Source organism: Sus scrofa, chromosome 12 (genome assembly GCF_054392235.1).
Source record: "Sus scrofa isolate SSC_HxYL_T2T_F1_AM1 chromosome 12, Sscrofa_HxYL_maternal_Yorkshire_Landrace_v2.0, whole genome shotgun sequence".
In the NCBI taxonomy this organism is placed as follows: Eukaryota; Metazoa; Chordata; class Mammalia; order Artiodactyla; family Suidae; genus Sus; species Sus scrofa.
The window spans coordinates 54,056,006-54,070,075 of NC_139394.1; the positions used below are offsets into that span (position 1 = coordinate 54,056,006).

Genomic DNA, 14,070 nt, shown 5'->3' on the forward strand with positions numbered 1-14,070 from the left:
GAAAGACAAATATATATCAAGTATATGTGGAATCTAAAATTTGATACAAATGAACTTATTTACAAACAGAAATATATTCACAGACACATAAAAAAATTTATGGTTACCAGAGGGGAAAGGAGGTGGGGGGACGGATAAATTAGGAGGTTGGATTAACATATACACATTACTAAATAGAAAATAAACAACAGGGACCTACTGTATAGCACAGGGAACTATATTCAATGCCTTGTAATAAACTATAAAGTAGAGTTCCCATTGTGGCACAGTGGAAATGAATCTAACTAGCATCCATGAGGATGCAGTTTCAATCCCTGGCCTCACTCAGTGGGTTGGGGATCCACTGTTGCCATTGCTGTGGTGTGGGTCGCAGACGCAGCTCGGATCCTGCGTTGCTGTGACTGTGGCGTAGGCTGGCAGCTGTAGCTCCAATTCGACCCCTAGCCTGGGAACCTCCATATGCCATGAGTGTAGCCCTAAAAAGCAAAATTGAAATAAAATAAAATATAAAGGAAAAGAATCTGAAAAAAAATGTATATATGTATAACTGAATCACTTTGCTGTACACCTGAAACTAACATAACTTTGTAAATCAAATATACTTTAAGAAAAAAATTTTAGGTAATTCATTCACTGACACATCTCTTCTTGAAACAGCCTGATATAATTTGGCAATTAGGAGGGACCAACACTATGAACAAATAAGGCTAGGCAAGAAGAGATGCCATGTTATCCTCACTCTATAGAGGTGAAGCTTACTTATTGCTACCAACATTCTAGGATGACCTTGGTCTATGCATCTAAGAGGTCCATCTTAAGATCACTGTAGTGTTAACTGAAGAGGTCCTCCTAGATTACCACTCTCAGGTGTCCATAAGGAGCCCTGGGCTGCCCCTGCTGAGTGTTTATGGCCCCCTGCTCTGACATTCCAAGTGACTCCTTTATGCATCTCATGATGAAGGGCTCCATCAGGTTCTCTGATGTAGGTCTGGTCCAAGATTGCTCCCTGAGGAACAGGTTCAGCAGAAAAGTTGAATTCAGTAAATGCGCTCATATTTATACCCATAAAAAACAAAAAGCAGGCTTCATCCAAGAATGACAGGTGTTGGCGAAGCAGCCTGACATAGGAAGTTTCAGCTCTTTTCCTCACCTGATGTGTTGCCCCAAGTTAAGACTCTCTTTCTCTACTGAATCCTCTGTGAGAGAGATTTGACTTGCTTGATAACAAGTACCTTCTCCACTACTAAGGAACAGAAGAGGAACCCTGGAGAATACTCACCTTGTTACAGGGACCAAAGCCAGAGAGGTTCCTGGCTTTGAACTTCTCTGAAGGGAAGTTAAGAGGGTGTAGCACTGTGCGGGCCCTGGCCCCAGACAGCAAGGAAGGGGCCATATATGAGAAAATGAGTGAAAGACAAGATGAGCTCATCTCTGCTGTGAGGTGCTACAATGCAGTGCCATCCCTGGGGACCTCAGAAATTAGCCCTCCAAGGAAAGGTTGGGGTTTGGAGAGCCATAGACCAATAAACAACCCAAATCTCTAGTGAGCCCGGTATTGATGCTTCAAAACTTTGTGAGGCTTTTGATCTTCTCAACAAGGCCTCCCATCTGACTTCTTACTCCATATTGGTTCCATGGGGTGAGTGGGGAGTGTTATTAATTCCACTTATCACACTAGGGCAGTGAGGTCCAAAGATGTTCCCAAAGTCACCCATGGAGCTAATGGTGGACCTGGGATGAGACTAGAGTCTATACTGAGTGCTTTCCTCTCCTAGATTCCTGGATTAAAGGAGAGCTTTGAGCAGAGCACAGCCAACTCCAAGGCATGCTTTGACCTAGGGATTAGAGGAAGCACAAGAAAGGAGACAAAGGGGAGAAGCTTTCTGCAAAGTCAGTGTGCTAAGGAGTCCTCAAGAATTCAGTGTCTTCTCCCTCAAGAGTTTGTTAGTGGAGGCCATTGGGACTGCATTGTGGGCATAATGATTCTAGAAGAGGCAACAGAAGAATTGAGTGGTGTTATGTCCACCATAACGGAGACCTTGCATTTACCTAGCTGTAGAACCCCTACTGCTCATACTTCACCAGAGCAGCCTGGTGTGGTGTGAAAAGCATGGACCTGGTCTACAGTCAAACTCACTTCTTCAGCTATTAATGATGTGACTTAGGACCAGCTGCTGAACAGCTCTGGGCTTCAATTTCCTCACTTATGAAGTAAGAACGGTATCTTGACCACATGGTGTTGGTCTGAGAATTAAATGAAATAATATACTTAAAAGACTTTGGCAAGAGATCAACAAATAATAGTAATAAAATAGCTATCACTAATATTTCCCGCATTTTACTGCATTATCTTACTTGATCCTCCCAATAACTCTCTGATGTACATTTGTTATTTGCCCCACTTTGCAAAGAGGAAACTGAAGCTCAGGGAGGTTTAGTAACTTGCTTATACTTCTAGGATGTAACAGAGTTGGAACTCAAACCCCATAATGTGGTTTTAACAACTTTCTGTAAAATGTTGCATCCTTTCTTCTTCTAATTCAAAAAGCACACATCACACACTCCTATGACTCATTCTTTGCCATTGGCAGGTACTCTGATGCTGGTGTCAACCTTTTTTTAGTTCCTTAATGGCCAATTATAGATGCTTCCAATTTATATTAGCCAATTCAGAAAGGAATAGAGGATGTATTTTTACCTTTAGATGCTCGCCGATCATCTTACCATGCGCCTGGTGTCTGTCATGGAGTGGATGAGCCTGGGGCTCCACATCCAAGCTGTGCTCATTCTGTCCAAGTCCAGTCCTCAGCTCTGTACTCTGCTACCATCCACAGTGTGACTCTTTTACTGTCTCACTAAATTGCTCCTGCCTGCCCAGCAAGGCATCATAACGTCATAATGTTTTTAAAGGTACAGTAATTAAAACTGTGCCTTATTTGAGCAGAATTAGAGAAATGAACCAAAAGAACAAACTGGAGAGTCTGGAAATAGTATGTGGGAAATTGGTATGTGACACTGGCAGCCAACAGAGCAGTAGGAAAAAGACAGCCCTTTGAATAAAGAATGCCACGGCAGTTGGATATCCATAGGAAAAAATGACATTAGCTGTCTTTCTCACTCCATGCACAAAAATCAGTTTCAGGTGGATGAAATACTTATACTGGAGAATAAAAATGTCAAATTTTATTTTTATTATAGTTGATTTATAATGTTCTGTCAATTTCTGCTGTACAGAGATTGACAGAACATTCTTTTTCTCACATTATCCTCTATCATATTCCATCACAAGTTATTATATGCAGTTCCCTGTGCTATACAGTGAGATCTCATTGCTTATCCACTCCAAATGCAAGAGTTATAGTCTATGGAATATCTTCATGATATTCTAGGAGCTCAATCATTCTTTTTTTTTTTTTTTTGTCTTTTTGCCTTTTCTAGGGCCGCAACCTATACCACAGCTCACGGCAACACTGAATCCTTAACCCACTGAGCAGGGCCAGAGACCGAACCTGCAACCTCATGGTTCCTAGTCGGATTCATTAACCACTGAGCCACGACAGGAACTCCCAGTCATTCTTAAGTCCAAAAACATTAATAATTTTTAAAAGACTGATAAATTTTCCTTCATTAAAATTTATAATATCTATTCATTATAAGATAATTATCTTTTTATATTTATTATTATTTTTTATTTTTTTCCACTGTACAGCATGGGGACCAAGTTACACATACATGTATACATACTTTTTCCTCCCATTGTTGTGTTGCAGTATAAGTATCTAGACATAGTTCTCAATGCTACACAGTAGGATCTCATTATAAGTCCATTCCAAGAGCAATAGTTTGCATCCATTAACCCTAAGCTCCGATCCCTCCCACTCCCTCCCTCTCCCCCTGGGCAGCCACAAGTCTATTCTCCAAGTCTGTGATTTTCTTTTCTGTGGAAACGCTCATTTGGGCTGTATATTAGATTACAGTTATAAGTGATACCATATGGTATTTGTCTTTGTCTTTCTGACTTATTTCACTCAGTACGAGAGTCTCTAGTTCCATCCATGTTGCTGCAAATGGCATTATGTCATTCTTTTTTATGGCTGAGTAGTATTCCCTTGTGTATATATACCTCATCTTCCTAGTCTAATCGTCTGTGGATGGACATTTGGGTTGTTTCCATTTCTTGGCTATTGTGAATAGAGCTGCAATGAACTTGGCAGGTACATGTGTCTTTTTTAAGGAAAGTCTTGTCCAGGTATATGCCCAAGAGTGGGATTGCTGGGTCATATGGTAGTTCTATGCATAGTTTTCTAAGGTATCTCCATACTGTTCTCCATAGTGGCTGTAGCAGCTTACATTCCCACCAGCAGTGCAGGAGGGTTCCCTTTTCTCCACATCCCCTCCAGCATTTGTTATTTGTGGACTTCTTAATGATGGCCATTGTGACTGGTGTGAGGTGGTATCTGATGGTAGTTTTGATTTGCATTTCTCTAATAATGAGGGATGTTGAGCATGTTTTCATGTGCTTGTTGGCCATCTGTATATCTTCCTTGGAGAAATGTCTATTCAGGTCCTTTGCCCATTTTTCCATTGGGTTGTTGGCTTTTTTCCTGTTGAGTTGTATAAGTTGCTTGTATATTTTAGAGATTAAGCCCTTGTCAGTTGCATCATTTGACACTATTTTCTCCCATTCTGTAAGTTGTCTTTTTGTTTTCTTTTTGGTTTCCAAGACAATTATTTTTAAGTGAAGGGACAACTACAAATTAAGAGATGTGCAACACATACAGCTATCCTGAAGTATACAAAATATATTCAAATATTCTACAACTAATAAGAAAAATACAAGGCATCCAATAGAAGATAGGCAAAAGATATGAACAGGGGTTTCACAGAAGAGAAAACACAGATAGCCAGTGAATTTAGGAAAGGAAGTCCAGCCCTATTTGTAATCTAGAAAATGCAAATTAAAATCACACTAGAGACACCATTTCAAACTGTATTGGTCTAAACAAAGAAAGGAGATAATAACAATTTTTATGAGAATATAGATTGTTAAAAAATCTTACACAAAACTGGTAATATCCTAAAATTGTACAAGCACTTTGGGAAACAACTTGATTTTATCCTTTAAACTGTAAGATACACAAATTCCATTTCTAATTAGCAACCATAGAAATTCTTGCATGTGCGTGCCAAGAGATGTGTACAAGAGTGTCCACAGAAGCAAAAATACCTTCAAACAGAAAATGATAAAAGAAAAGAAATGATAAATTGTGGTGCATTCATACCATGCAATCCTATACAGCCTTAAAAAAAAGAGCAACAGCTGTGGACACTAATAGGAGAATCACACAACATAATAGTGAAATAAACAAGCAAAAGAAGAAAAACCATTGAAAGATCCCAGCTACATAAAGACCAAATATAATGGTAAAATCTAGATGATGGGTGCATGAGAGTTCACTATACAATTATTTGAACTTTACTGTGTGCTTTAAAATTTTTATAGTACAGTGCCAGAGGAAAACAGTTGATCATTAAATAGAGGACCTGGCTAGATATCTTGCTATCAAATACACCAGTTTTTATAACCTTTGAGACCACTTCTAGAAATCTGTTCTAAATGTGGAAGAGCCATAATAAAAGGAAATTTTAAGTGACTTACACACAGGCCAATAAGGGAATAATCAAGAAAACTTTATATTCACCACCACTTTATTGAAACTCTCGTCCTTGACCCAGTGTGAGTCTAGGGAAGGGAATGACATCCAAACATGAGATTCCCTCTAACAGTCTAAGTATTGTCCTTGGACTTGGGCATATCAGTGCTCTCTGCCCTCTTCTGGGAGGTTGTACCATTCCTTATGCAAAGTGACCTCCGTGGGACTCTCCCATCACTGCCGTATTTGTCTAAATTCTAGGGTGGAGTACCTTTTATTTATAAGCCGAGAATACCACTGTGTATACAGCATTGTTATATGTGCTTTATTTATGAAATAATGTATGAAATACATTAAAAACAAAAACCAATACACAAAATATTATTAAATAAAAGTAATCACAGAGAGAGATGGTAGCCTTTTTTGGCTCTGCTGAGAGCTGAAGTCTGGGCCTTGCAGCAAGCTCCTCCTTTTGAGCAAAAATCTGTATCCCTTCAAGAGAATGTGATGCAATCATCATCATCATCAGTCCCCATATAAATTAAATAGTCTAAAAATTCAGAGTTGCTTCTTTCCCACTAGCTGATCTTTATTACACGAGGGCTTTGAATTGCCACATGTTTACATAATGAATCATTTTTCTTTTCCTTCATGGTTAATTGAGTTAAAGAAACCTCTGTTAACAAGCAAGCCAACAGACCTTGGCGCCAGTTAACACCTGCCCCCCAAAGGAAGATATAGGCAAAGGATATGAAGAATATAGGTGAGGGATATGAAGAATGTTTCCCCTGTCCCTCACAAAAATATATGTAATTTGTACTTTTTTGTCATGAGATGACAAGGAATCTAGTCTTGGGAATGTAGACTATCAATGGATGAGAAAAGATCTTTGCACAGATTGAGGTTAGAGGAGTTCCCATTGTGGCACAGTGGAAACGAATTCAACTAGTTCTATCCCTGGCCTCACTCAGTGGGTTAAGGATCCAGCATGGCCATGAGCTGTGGTGTAAGTCACAGATGTGGCTTGGATCCTGCGTTGCTGTGGCTGTGATGTAGGCTGGCAGCTGTAGCTCCAATTGGACCCCTATCCTGGGAACCTCCACATGCCATGAGTATGGCCCTACAAAGCAAAAAAAAAAAAAAAATTATTCAGGACAAAGGCCAAAAAATCAGAGATGCAAAGACTTGGTTGCATTATTATTTATAATGATGACAAAGTGGAAACTGAATACCCAATGGTTAAGTGAATGTTGGCAAATGCAAATGACAGAATGTTAGAAAGTCATGATAAAATTTTGGAAAATGATCCATTCCATGATGCTCAGAAAAGAAAGGCAGAGAAAAATCTGAAAATAAGATTTCAATTCAATATCCTGCCTTTTGTAAACAAGAAAATTAAGTGTGTGTGTGTGTGTTGTGTGTACCTCTTGTAGAACAGGGAGAAACATGATGCATTTGGTTTTGTACATATTGAGCTTGATGTTCCTGTGAACAGGGAGAAACATGATGCATTTGGTTTTGTACATATTGAGCTTGATGTTCCTGTGGGATGTTCATGCAGAAATATCTAATTCACAATTAGGTATCAGGATCAACAAATAGAAAAATGAAGATATCAGCATGTTGCCTTCAGATTGCTATGGGAGTTTAGAGGAAGGGCACCTAGCCCAGCTCACAGGTGCAAGGAAGATTTCCTAGGAGAAAGAAGACCTGTGATGGGTCTGCAAGGACAGAGTTTCTGGGTTAACAAGGTGGGAGAAAAGAATACTGTCGAGGGGGAGAACGCAGCCTTTGTTAGGTCAGGTGAGGAATGTACAGTAATGGGTTCCATTGGGCTCTGGAACCTAGAAACTCCCTTCCATGGACAGCTTTCAACAAAGCTCTCAATTCATCCTAATTTCCTACCAACTCCTCCTCGGCTTATGGCCATCTTGAGACATTATGAGGCTTTTCCATTGATCTTGCAAAGAATGGCTCTCAAACTTGCTAATGAGAGCCAGTGGGAAAACCTTCTTAATTAAGAAGAATTGTTAATGGTTTTATTTAATGCCTAAAACCACTTTTAGGAGTTAACAAAAGTTGAGTGGTCCTGGTCTAGAGGATACTCCAAACCTTTATCTTTCTTTTTGGTGTTGGGCACACGAGGCTAGAAAACATTTAGGGTGAGGATTCTAGAGGGTCTGCATTGTACTAAGGGAGCAGAGAAGGGGTAAGATAGTTGTTTGAGACTAGAAGAGAAGCTGGGTTTGAAAATGGTTATAGTGAGCTGTCATGGGAGATGTGAGGTGGCCTTGTGAGATGATGGAGAGGATGAGATAGGAGCAGTCCTGCCCCAAGCTCCAACCCCCGAGCAGCCCTATGCTGCAAGCAAGGCTGGGAAGTCACTGCTTCTCCCCTCCCAAGATGGTAGGCTGGACTAACCAGAAACCCAGAGTCCCAACTCCATCCCCGACACAGTGTGAACTTTACTGCCCTTTAAGGCTTTCTGAGATTCATTTTAACGCTGAAATGTGCTGATAAGAATGCTGATTCTGAGTAAGTGCTCAGAAACATTTTTATTAAAATGAATGAATGAATTTTGCCATATCCATGAAGGTAACACTTGGAAACACTTTGATAAAGTTCAAAACATCTTAAAGCTACTAGAGATCATTATATCTGTGGCAATGATATAATGGCTCCCCCTGGAATATGCTGATTTCTGAGGCCTCCAGGGGTATCAGTTGGGAGGAGAAAAATCCAGAGTGAGGGTGATGTCAGCTGAGTTGTTTGTTTTCTTGTCTCTTGATCCTTTATAAGCTATCACCATGTGGAGGTCTAGGGGCCAGCATGACTGTCCCTCTTCTTTGCCCAAGAAGTGTCTATCCCCTTGACAGGGTGAGTGCCATCCCCAGACTCCTCACTGCATGCCCCCAACTTGGTTTCCATACAAGGGCAGTTCATCCTCTGGGCAATGGAAGGGCTCCTTCCTTCTCCTGAAAAGAACCAGTTGGACTTGGCTGCTTGAAGGTAAGGGTTAGAGACAAGGAGGAGACCATGATAACTAAGGTTCAAAGCCTCACTAAGTGGGAGGAGGGCAGAGCTGTTACTGAGATAGTTACATCAAGAGAAGATCAAGAATGAAGACCAGTTCAGATCTGGAGGGCTGAGGTGATGGTCAGAACATACCTGTGCAGAAGAGTCCAGACCATTAGATGGTGGTTGACCCACTGTGGATTGAGGACGTTATTTTCAACACTAATCATTAGAAAACACTTTCCCTCTGCTCATGCCTTTTGCCCACTGAGGAACTCCAACTCCAGCCTCTTCCTTTTGTGAGTAGACTTAAATATCCCCATGCGAGTGACCTAAATATCCATCCCTCAGCCAGAGATTGAAGTGGATCCCTGTGTGCTTTACTAGTGAGACTACTCAGGGTCAGGGAAAGGAAAGTGTTATCTAGGAAATCTTGTGTGGGAGCAGGTCAAGGCACCGTGAAAGACTTTTTAGCCTTATCTGGTCATTGGGTTCATCACAGTGTGTGCATTGGATGATGTGCAGTTAGAGGCAGGAGAAAGAAGAGCAAGCAGCCCAGTGGTGGTGGAGTTGGAGGCAGAAGAGAACTCAGAGTCTGGGTATCTGCTTATCTGGCATGTGGGAGAGAGCTCAGCTGGGCATCCAGGGAGGCAGCTCAATTGGATATCCACTGACCCCACCTAGAGTTTAAGTCTGGAAACACATGTTGCTCCAAAGCTCATTTCACATTTTTCTTATTCAGTAAAAGGTCAGTATTTTGGAGTTGAAACTTCCCAGATGCTATATGGAGAAATGCAGTATAGTCTTACTATCGAGACCATCTACAGGCTGGTAGTCAGCAACTCTGGAGCTGGAGATGTCCTCGAATTCAGTTTCATGGTTCTGAGTTCATTTCACCTCCCCCCCTCAAAAAAAAGTCCAGACCAAGTCTCATGGCTTCACAAGTTAATCTCTTTAACAGTCTGGGCGACAGCAGTCATCTCACTGCTGCATCACATACGTCGGCATGTACATGGAGGTTTCAGGGACACAGGCTGGGGGAGCATGCCTGCCCCTACCCTCTCTCAGAAGCCTTGCTTTCATCCTGTGGGATCTCACATACCCAATTTATGGTCATGTCACCATGGCTTGGGGTTTTCTTCTTGGGATTCTGGTTTCAGGAAAATAATCTTCCCTTTTAACTTTTTTTTTAAATTTATTTTTTATTAAAGTATAGTCGATCTACAGTGTTATGTCCATTTCTGCTGTACAGCATATGACCCAGTCATACATATAGATGCATTCTTTTCCCCATACTATCTTCCATCATGTTCTATCCCAAGAGATTGGACATACTTCCCTGTGTTCTACAGTAGGACCGCACTGCTTATCCATTCTAAAGGTAATAGTTACATTTTCCCCCTTTTTCTGTCAGTTCATCAATTTCTGTTTGAGTCTGTTCAATGACCTGTTCTTACCCAGTTAGAGTCAGATATATTAAGTCTTCTCCTATTATGTCTCGATAACTTTCTGTTAAATTGTACGTGTCCTTACCTCCCACCCTCTCCTGGACGCTGCTACACTGGGTGATTGCTATCAAGATCTCATCCTCCTCTTGCCACCACTGACACCTTCTAGCTTTGCTCAGTTCTGCCGCTAGTGGAAGAGAGCCATGGATCTGGGAGCCTCAGAAAATGATTCCGTTGTCACGGAGTTTGTCCTGTTGGGTCTAACAGACACTCCTTCTCTACATCCCATCCTCTTTGTCATCTTCCTTCTTGCTTATGTAGCTACTGTGGCTGGCAATTTCAGCATCCTGGCTGCCATTTTTGCTGAGCCCAAACTCCATACCCCCATGTACTTCTTCCTGGGGAACTTGTCCCTGCTGGATGTCGGATGCATCAGTGTCACTGTCCCTGCCATGCTGAGGCATTTCATGTCCAATAACAGAAGCATTCCCTATACATCCTGCCTCTCACAGCTCTTCTTCTTCCACCTCCTGGCTGGGGTGGACTGCTTCCTGCTGACCGTCATGGCCTATGACCGCTATCTGGCCATCTGCCAGCCCCTCACCTATAGCACCCGCATGAGCTGGGGAATCCAGCAAGCCCTGGCGGGCATGTCCTGTGTCTTCTCCTTCACCAATGCACTGACCCAAACTGTTGCCTTATCGACTCTTAACTTCTGTGGCCCCAATGTGATCAATCACTTCTACTGTGACCTCCCACAGCTCTTCCAGCTCTCCTGCTCCAGCACCCAGCTCAATGAGCTGCTGCTCTTTGTAGCAGCAGCCTTCATGGGTGTGGCCCCCTTGGTCCTCATCACTGTGTCCTATGGGCACGTGGCAGCTGCAGTCCTGCGGATCCGCTCCGCAGAGGGCAGGAAGAAAGCCTTCTCCACGTGTGGCTCTCATCTCACTGTGGTGGGCATCTTCTATGGCACAGGTGTCTTCAGCTACATGAGGCTGGGCTCAGTGGAGGCTTCAGACAAGGACAAGGGGATTGGCATCCTCAACACTGTCATCAGCCCCATGCTGAACCCACTCATCTACAGCCTCCGGAACCCTGATGTGCAGGGCGCCCTGCGGCGGGTTCTCATGGGGAGAGAGCCCCCCAAGTGAGATCCCTCCCTCTAGCCTTAAAGAATGTCATGGCTCTGCTTACTGCTTCCAAGAGGTATTGTGATTAGCATAAGTGGAATGTGAATATTATGAAATCAGATCAGGGACTGGGTTAGGAAGGAAAGTGCAATAAAAAGGATAATTGCTCTTACTGATGTCAGGACTACCATGTGCCAGGTCACTCTTCTGAGTGACTGACATCCATTAACTCCTTTAATCCTCAGAACAACACTATGAGATAGACACAGATTTACAAAATACAGATTAGGAAACTCAACCTAAGAGAGGTGAAGTAACTTCCCAAAGTCACACAGCAAGTGAATGTCAGAGCTGGGAGCTGAACCTAGGCAGGCTACGTCTTGAACTACTGCCTTTCAAAAGTAATAAATCATTTCAATGAGGAAGGGTATCTGCAAGTTGCGTTGGACAGATGGGCAATAAAGGGGAAAAAAAGAAAAGGGAGATCAGTATTATAGAAAAAAAAGCTAGGGAGTTCCCATCGTGGCTCAATGGTTAACAAATCCAGCCAGGAATCATGAGGTTGTGCGTTTGATCCCTGGCCTTTCTCTGTGGGTTAAGAATCCAGCATTGCCATGAGCTGTGGTGTAGGTCGAAGACAGGGCTCGGATCCCGAATTACTGTGCCTCTGGTGCAGGCCAGCGGCTGCAGCTCCGATTAGACCCCTAGCCTGGGAACCTCCATATGCCTCGGGAGTGGCCCTAGAAATGGCAAAAAGACCAAAAAAAAAAAAAGAAAGAAAAAGAAAAAAGCTATTTAAATAAAATTAAAATATGAATTAAAAAGTTTCATCCCTTTAACAATTTATAGTTTATTCTGTAACAGTTAGTAGAGGTTGAGGGAATTGTTGGAGGCCAATTTCAGCAGATAAATCAACAAAAAGAGAACAAATTTAAAAACTCAAATCGGAAGGAATAAGCATTGTTTAGAAAAATCTCAGAGATGATGTAGAATACTGGACCAGCAACAACAAAAAATTGCATGTAATGAATTTAGTAGAGAAAGAGATTTGGCTCATTTGGAAGAGTTTCCCTGACTGATGAAATGGAGCTCTTTGCCCCCTCTGACTTACAAACCAGCCTCTCCCTCTGCATAAGGAGGAAGACGCTTCTTCATTTATTCAATTTCTAGCTTCAAACTGCTCTTTACATAATGCAATACAAATGTATGCTTACTGAAAAATTAGAAAGTACAAAAAATTGAAATTACCCATAAGTTCACCAGAGATAATCACTATTAATATTTAGCATATGATTGTTACAAATCTTTCCATACCTAATACATATTTGTAAAAACGGAATTAGTCTATACTTACAGCTCTATAGCATGATTTTTTTCACTTGTCATCTAGATGGACCTTTTTCCACGACATTCCTCCTCTTTTTCTAGATTGCAAAGTATTCTTTTGAGCAGATAGAACAAATTTTTTAAAATGTTACTTGGCTTTTTAAAAATTACTTTGTTTTTTAGTCAATTTAATTTTTTTTCATTTTTTGGCTGCACTTGTGGCATATGGAAGTACCCAGGCCAGAGATGGAATCCGAGCCAGAGCAGTGACCTATACCACAGGTGCAGCAACACTGGATCCTTAACCCACTGCACCAGGCCAGGGATCGTACTTGCTCCTCCACAGACACAAGTTCCACTGCACCACAACGAGAACTCCTAGAATGAACCTTTTTTAAATTTTTGAATGCATTGGTTCATTGATTCTTTCCCCACTGATATGAAATGACCCCTTCATTATCTGCTAAATATCCTTCTAGTTTGGTCTGTTGTTGACTCTCTTTTGAACTTTTTAATTGCTATTGTATTACAATACAAGTTAATATGTAGGTGTCAAGGTCTTTCTCTTCTTTCCTTAGCATTGGCATGTCCCAGCCTTACTCAGTCCTGTAGCTTCTTACTCTCATACAAACATCCTTCCAGATTAATTTAAAAATCCACTTGTAAACCTCTAAGACAGTGTCAATGCCTATATTTAGGAATAGCTTATACCTTTGAATTATTGATTTTCCCAACCTGGAACAAGGTGTATCTCTTCAATTTTTCAAGTCTTCTTTACTCAAGTTCCAGTTTGGGAAAAACATTAAGATCATATGATGAGTTCCCATCATGGCTCAGGGGAAATGAATCTAATATCCATGAGGACACAGGTTCAATTCCTGGCCTTGCTCAGTGGGTTAAGGATCCGGTGTTGCCATGAGCTGTGGTGTTGGTTACAGACATGGCTCAGATCCCATGTGGTGTAGGCCAGCAGGTGCAGCTGTGATTCAACCCCTAGCCTGGGAACCTCCATATGCTGTGGGTGTGGCCCTAAAAAGGCCAAAAAAAAAAAAAAAAAAAGATTGTGTGAAACAAAACATTATGACCATGTGAAATAGGAGAAAGTTGAATTTCTCTTGGCACAATGCAAATTTATCCAGAGTGATTCAGGAAGCCAAGAAGGCATGTACCAGAGGTTAGGGTTAATGAGCATCTGCTCACTCTGCAGCAGCTGGCGTAGAGTCTCTGAAACTCCCACCGACTATTGGAACCCTGGAAAAAGATTCTATGTGAATTTAATATTCTGACAGGGACATTTGCACTTAGAAACTCAATGGAAAGGAATCACTTTTGTATATTTCACAGAGATCTCCAGTTAAAAGACCCTTGGTTGTACCTGAAGCACAGATGTGTGGTTTACAAGACAAAACAAAAGTCATCAGATTTTCCGTGGTTTTCAACTCTTATGACATGAAACCTGCCAACAGTAGGTCTCCATTCTTACATATCAGCAATCAT

General features: G+C 41.6%; 3 protein-coding genes across 5 annotated transcripts in view; 2 read left to right on the forward strand and 1 right to left on the reverse strand.

The window, feature by feature from the left end:
* Positions 1–14,070, forward strand: part of LOC100517239 (olfactory receptor 3A10) — a 179,489-nt gene that overhangs the window by 156,156 nt on the left and 9,263 nt on the right. The window lies entirely within an intron of this gene.
* The window catches only part of SPATA22 (spermatogenesis associated 22), a 170,916-nt gene continuing 161,822 nt past the window's right edge, over positions 4,977–14,070 (reverse strand). The window contains exon 9 of one of the 2 annotated variants that reach the window (XM_084982606.1): positions 4,977–6,146. In XM_084982606.1, the coding sequence (XP_084838732.1) occupies positions 6,039–6,146 (108 nt within the window). In that variant the 3' untranslated portion in view covers positions 4,977–6,038. Of the gene's footprint in view, positions 6,147–12,077; positions 12,672–14,070 lie in introns of those variants that run through there. The other variant, XM_084982608.1, reaches the window with a different exon arrangement.
* LOC100517422 (putative olfactory receptor 3A4) lies at positions 6,502–12,052 on the forward strand. The gene has a single exon (XM_084985678.1). It carries the CDS (start codon positions 10,321–10,323, stop codon positions 11,266–11,268), a length of 948 nt encoding a protein of 315 aa, XP_084841804.1. The 5' UTR covers positions 6,502–10,320; the 3' UTR covers positions 11,269–12,052.

Bases quoted from the DNA above. Each gene is read 5' to 3' on its own strand.
- LOC100517422 (XM_084985678.1), top strand. From the start codon at position 10,321: ATGGATCTGGGAGCCTCAGAAAATGATTCCGTTGTCACGGAGTTTGTC.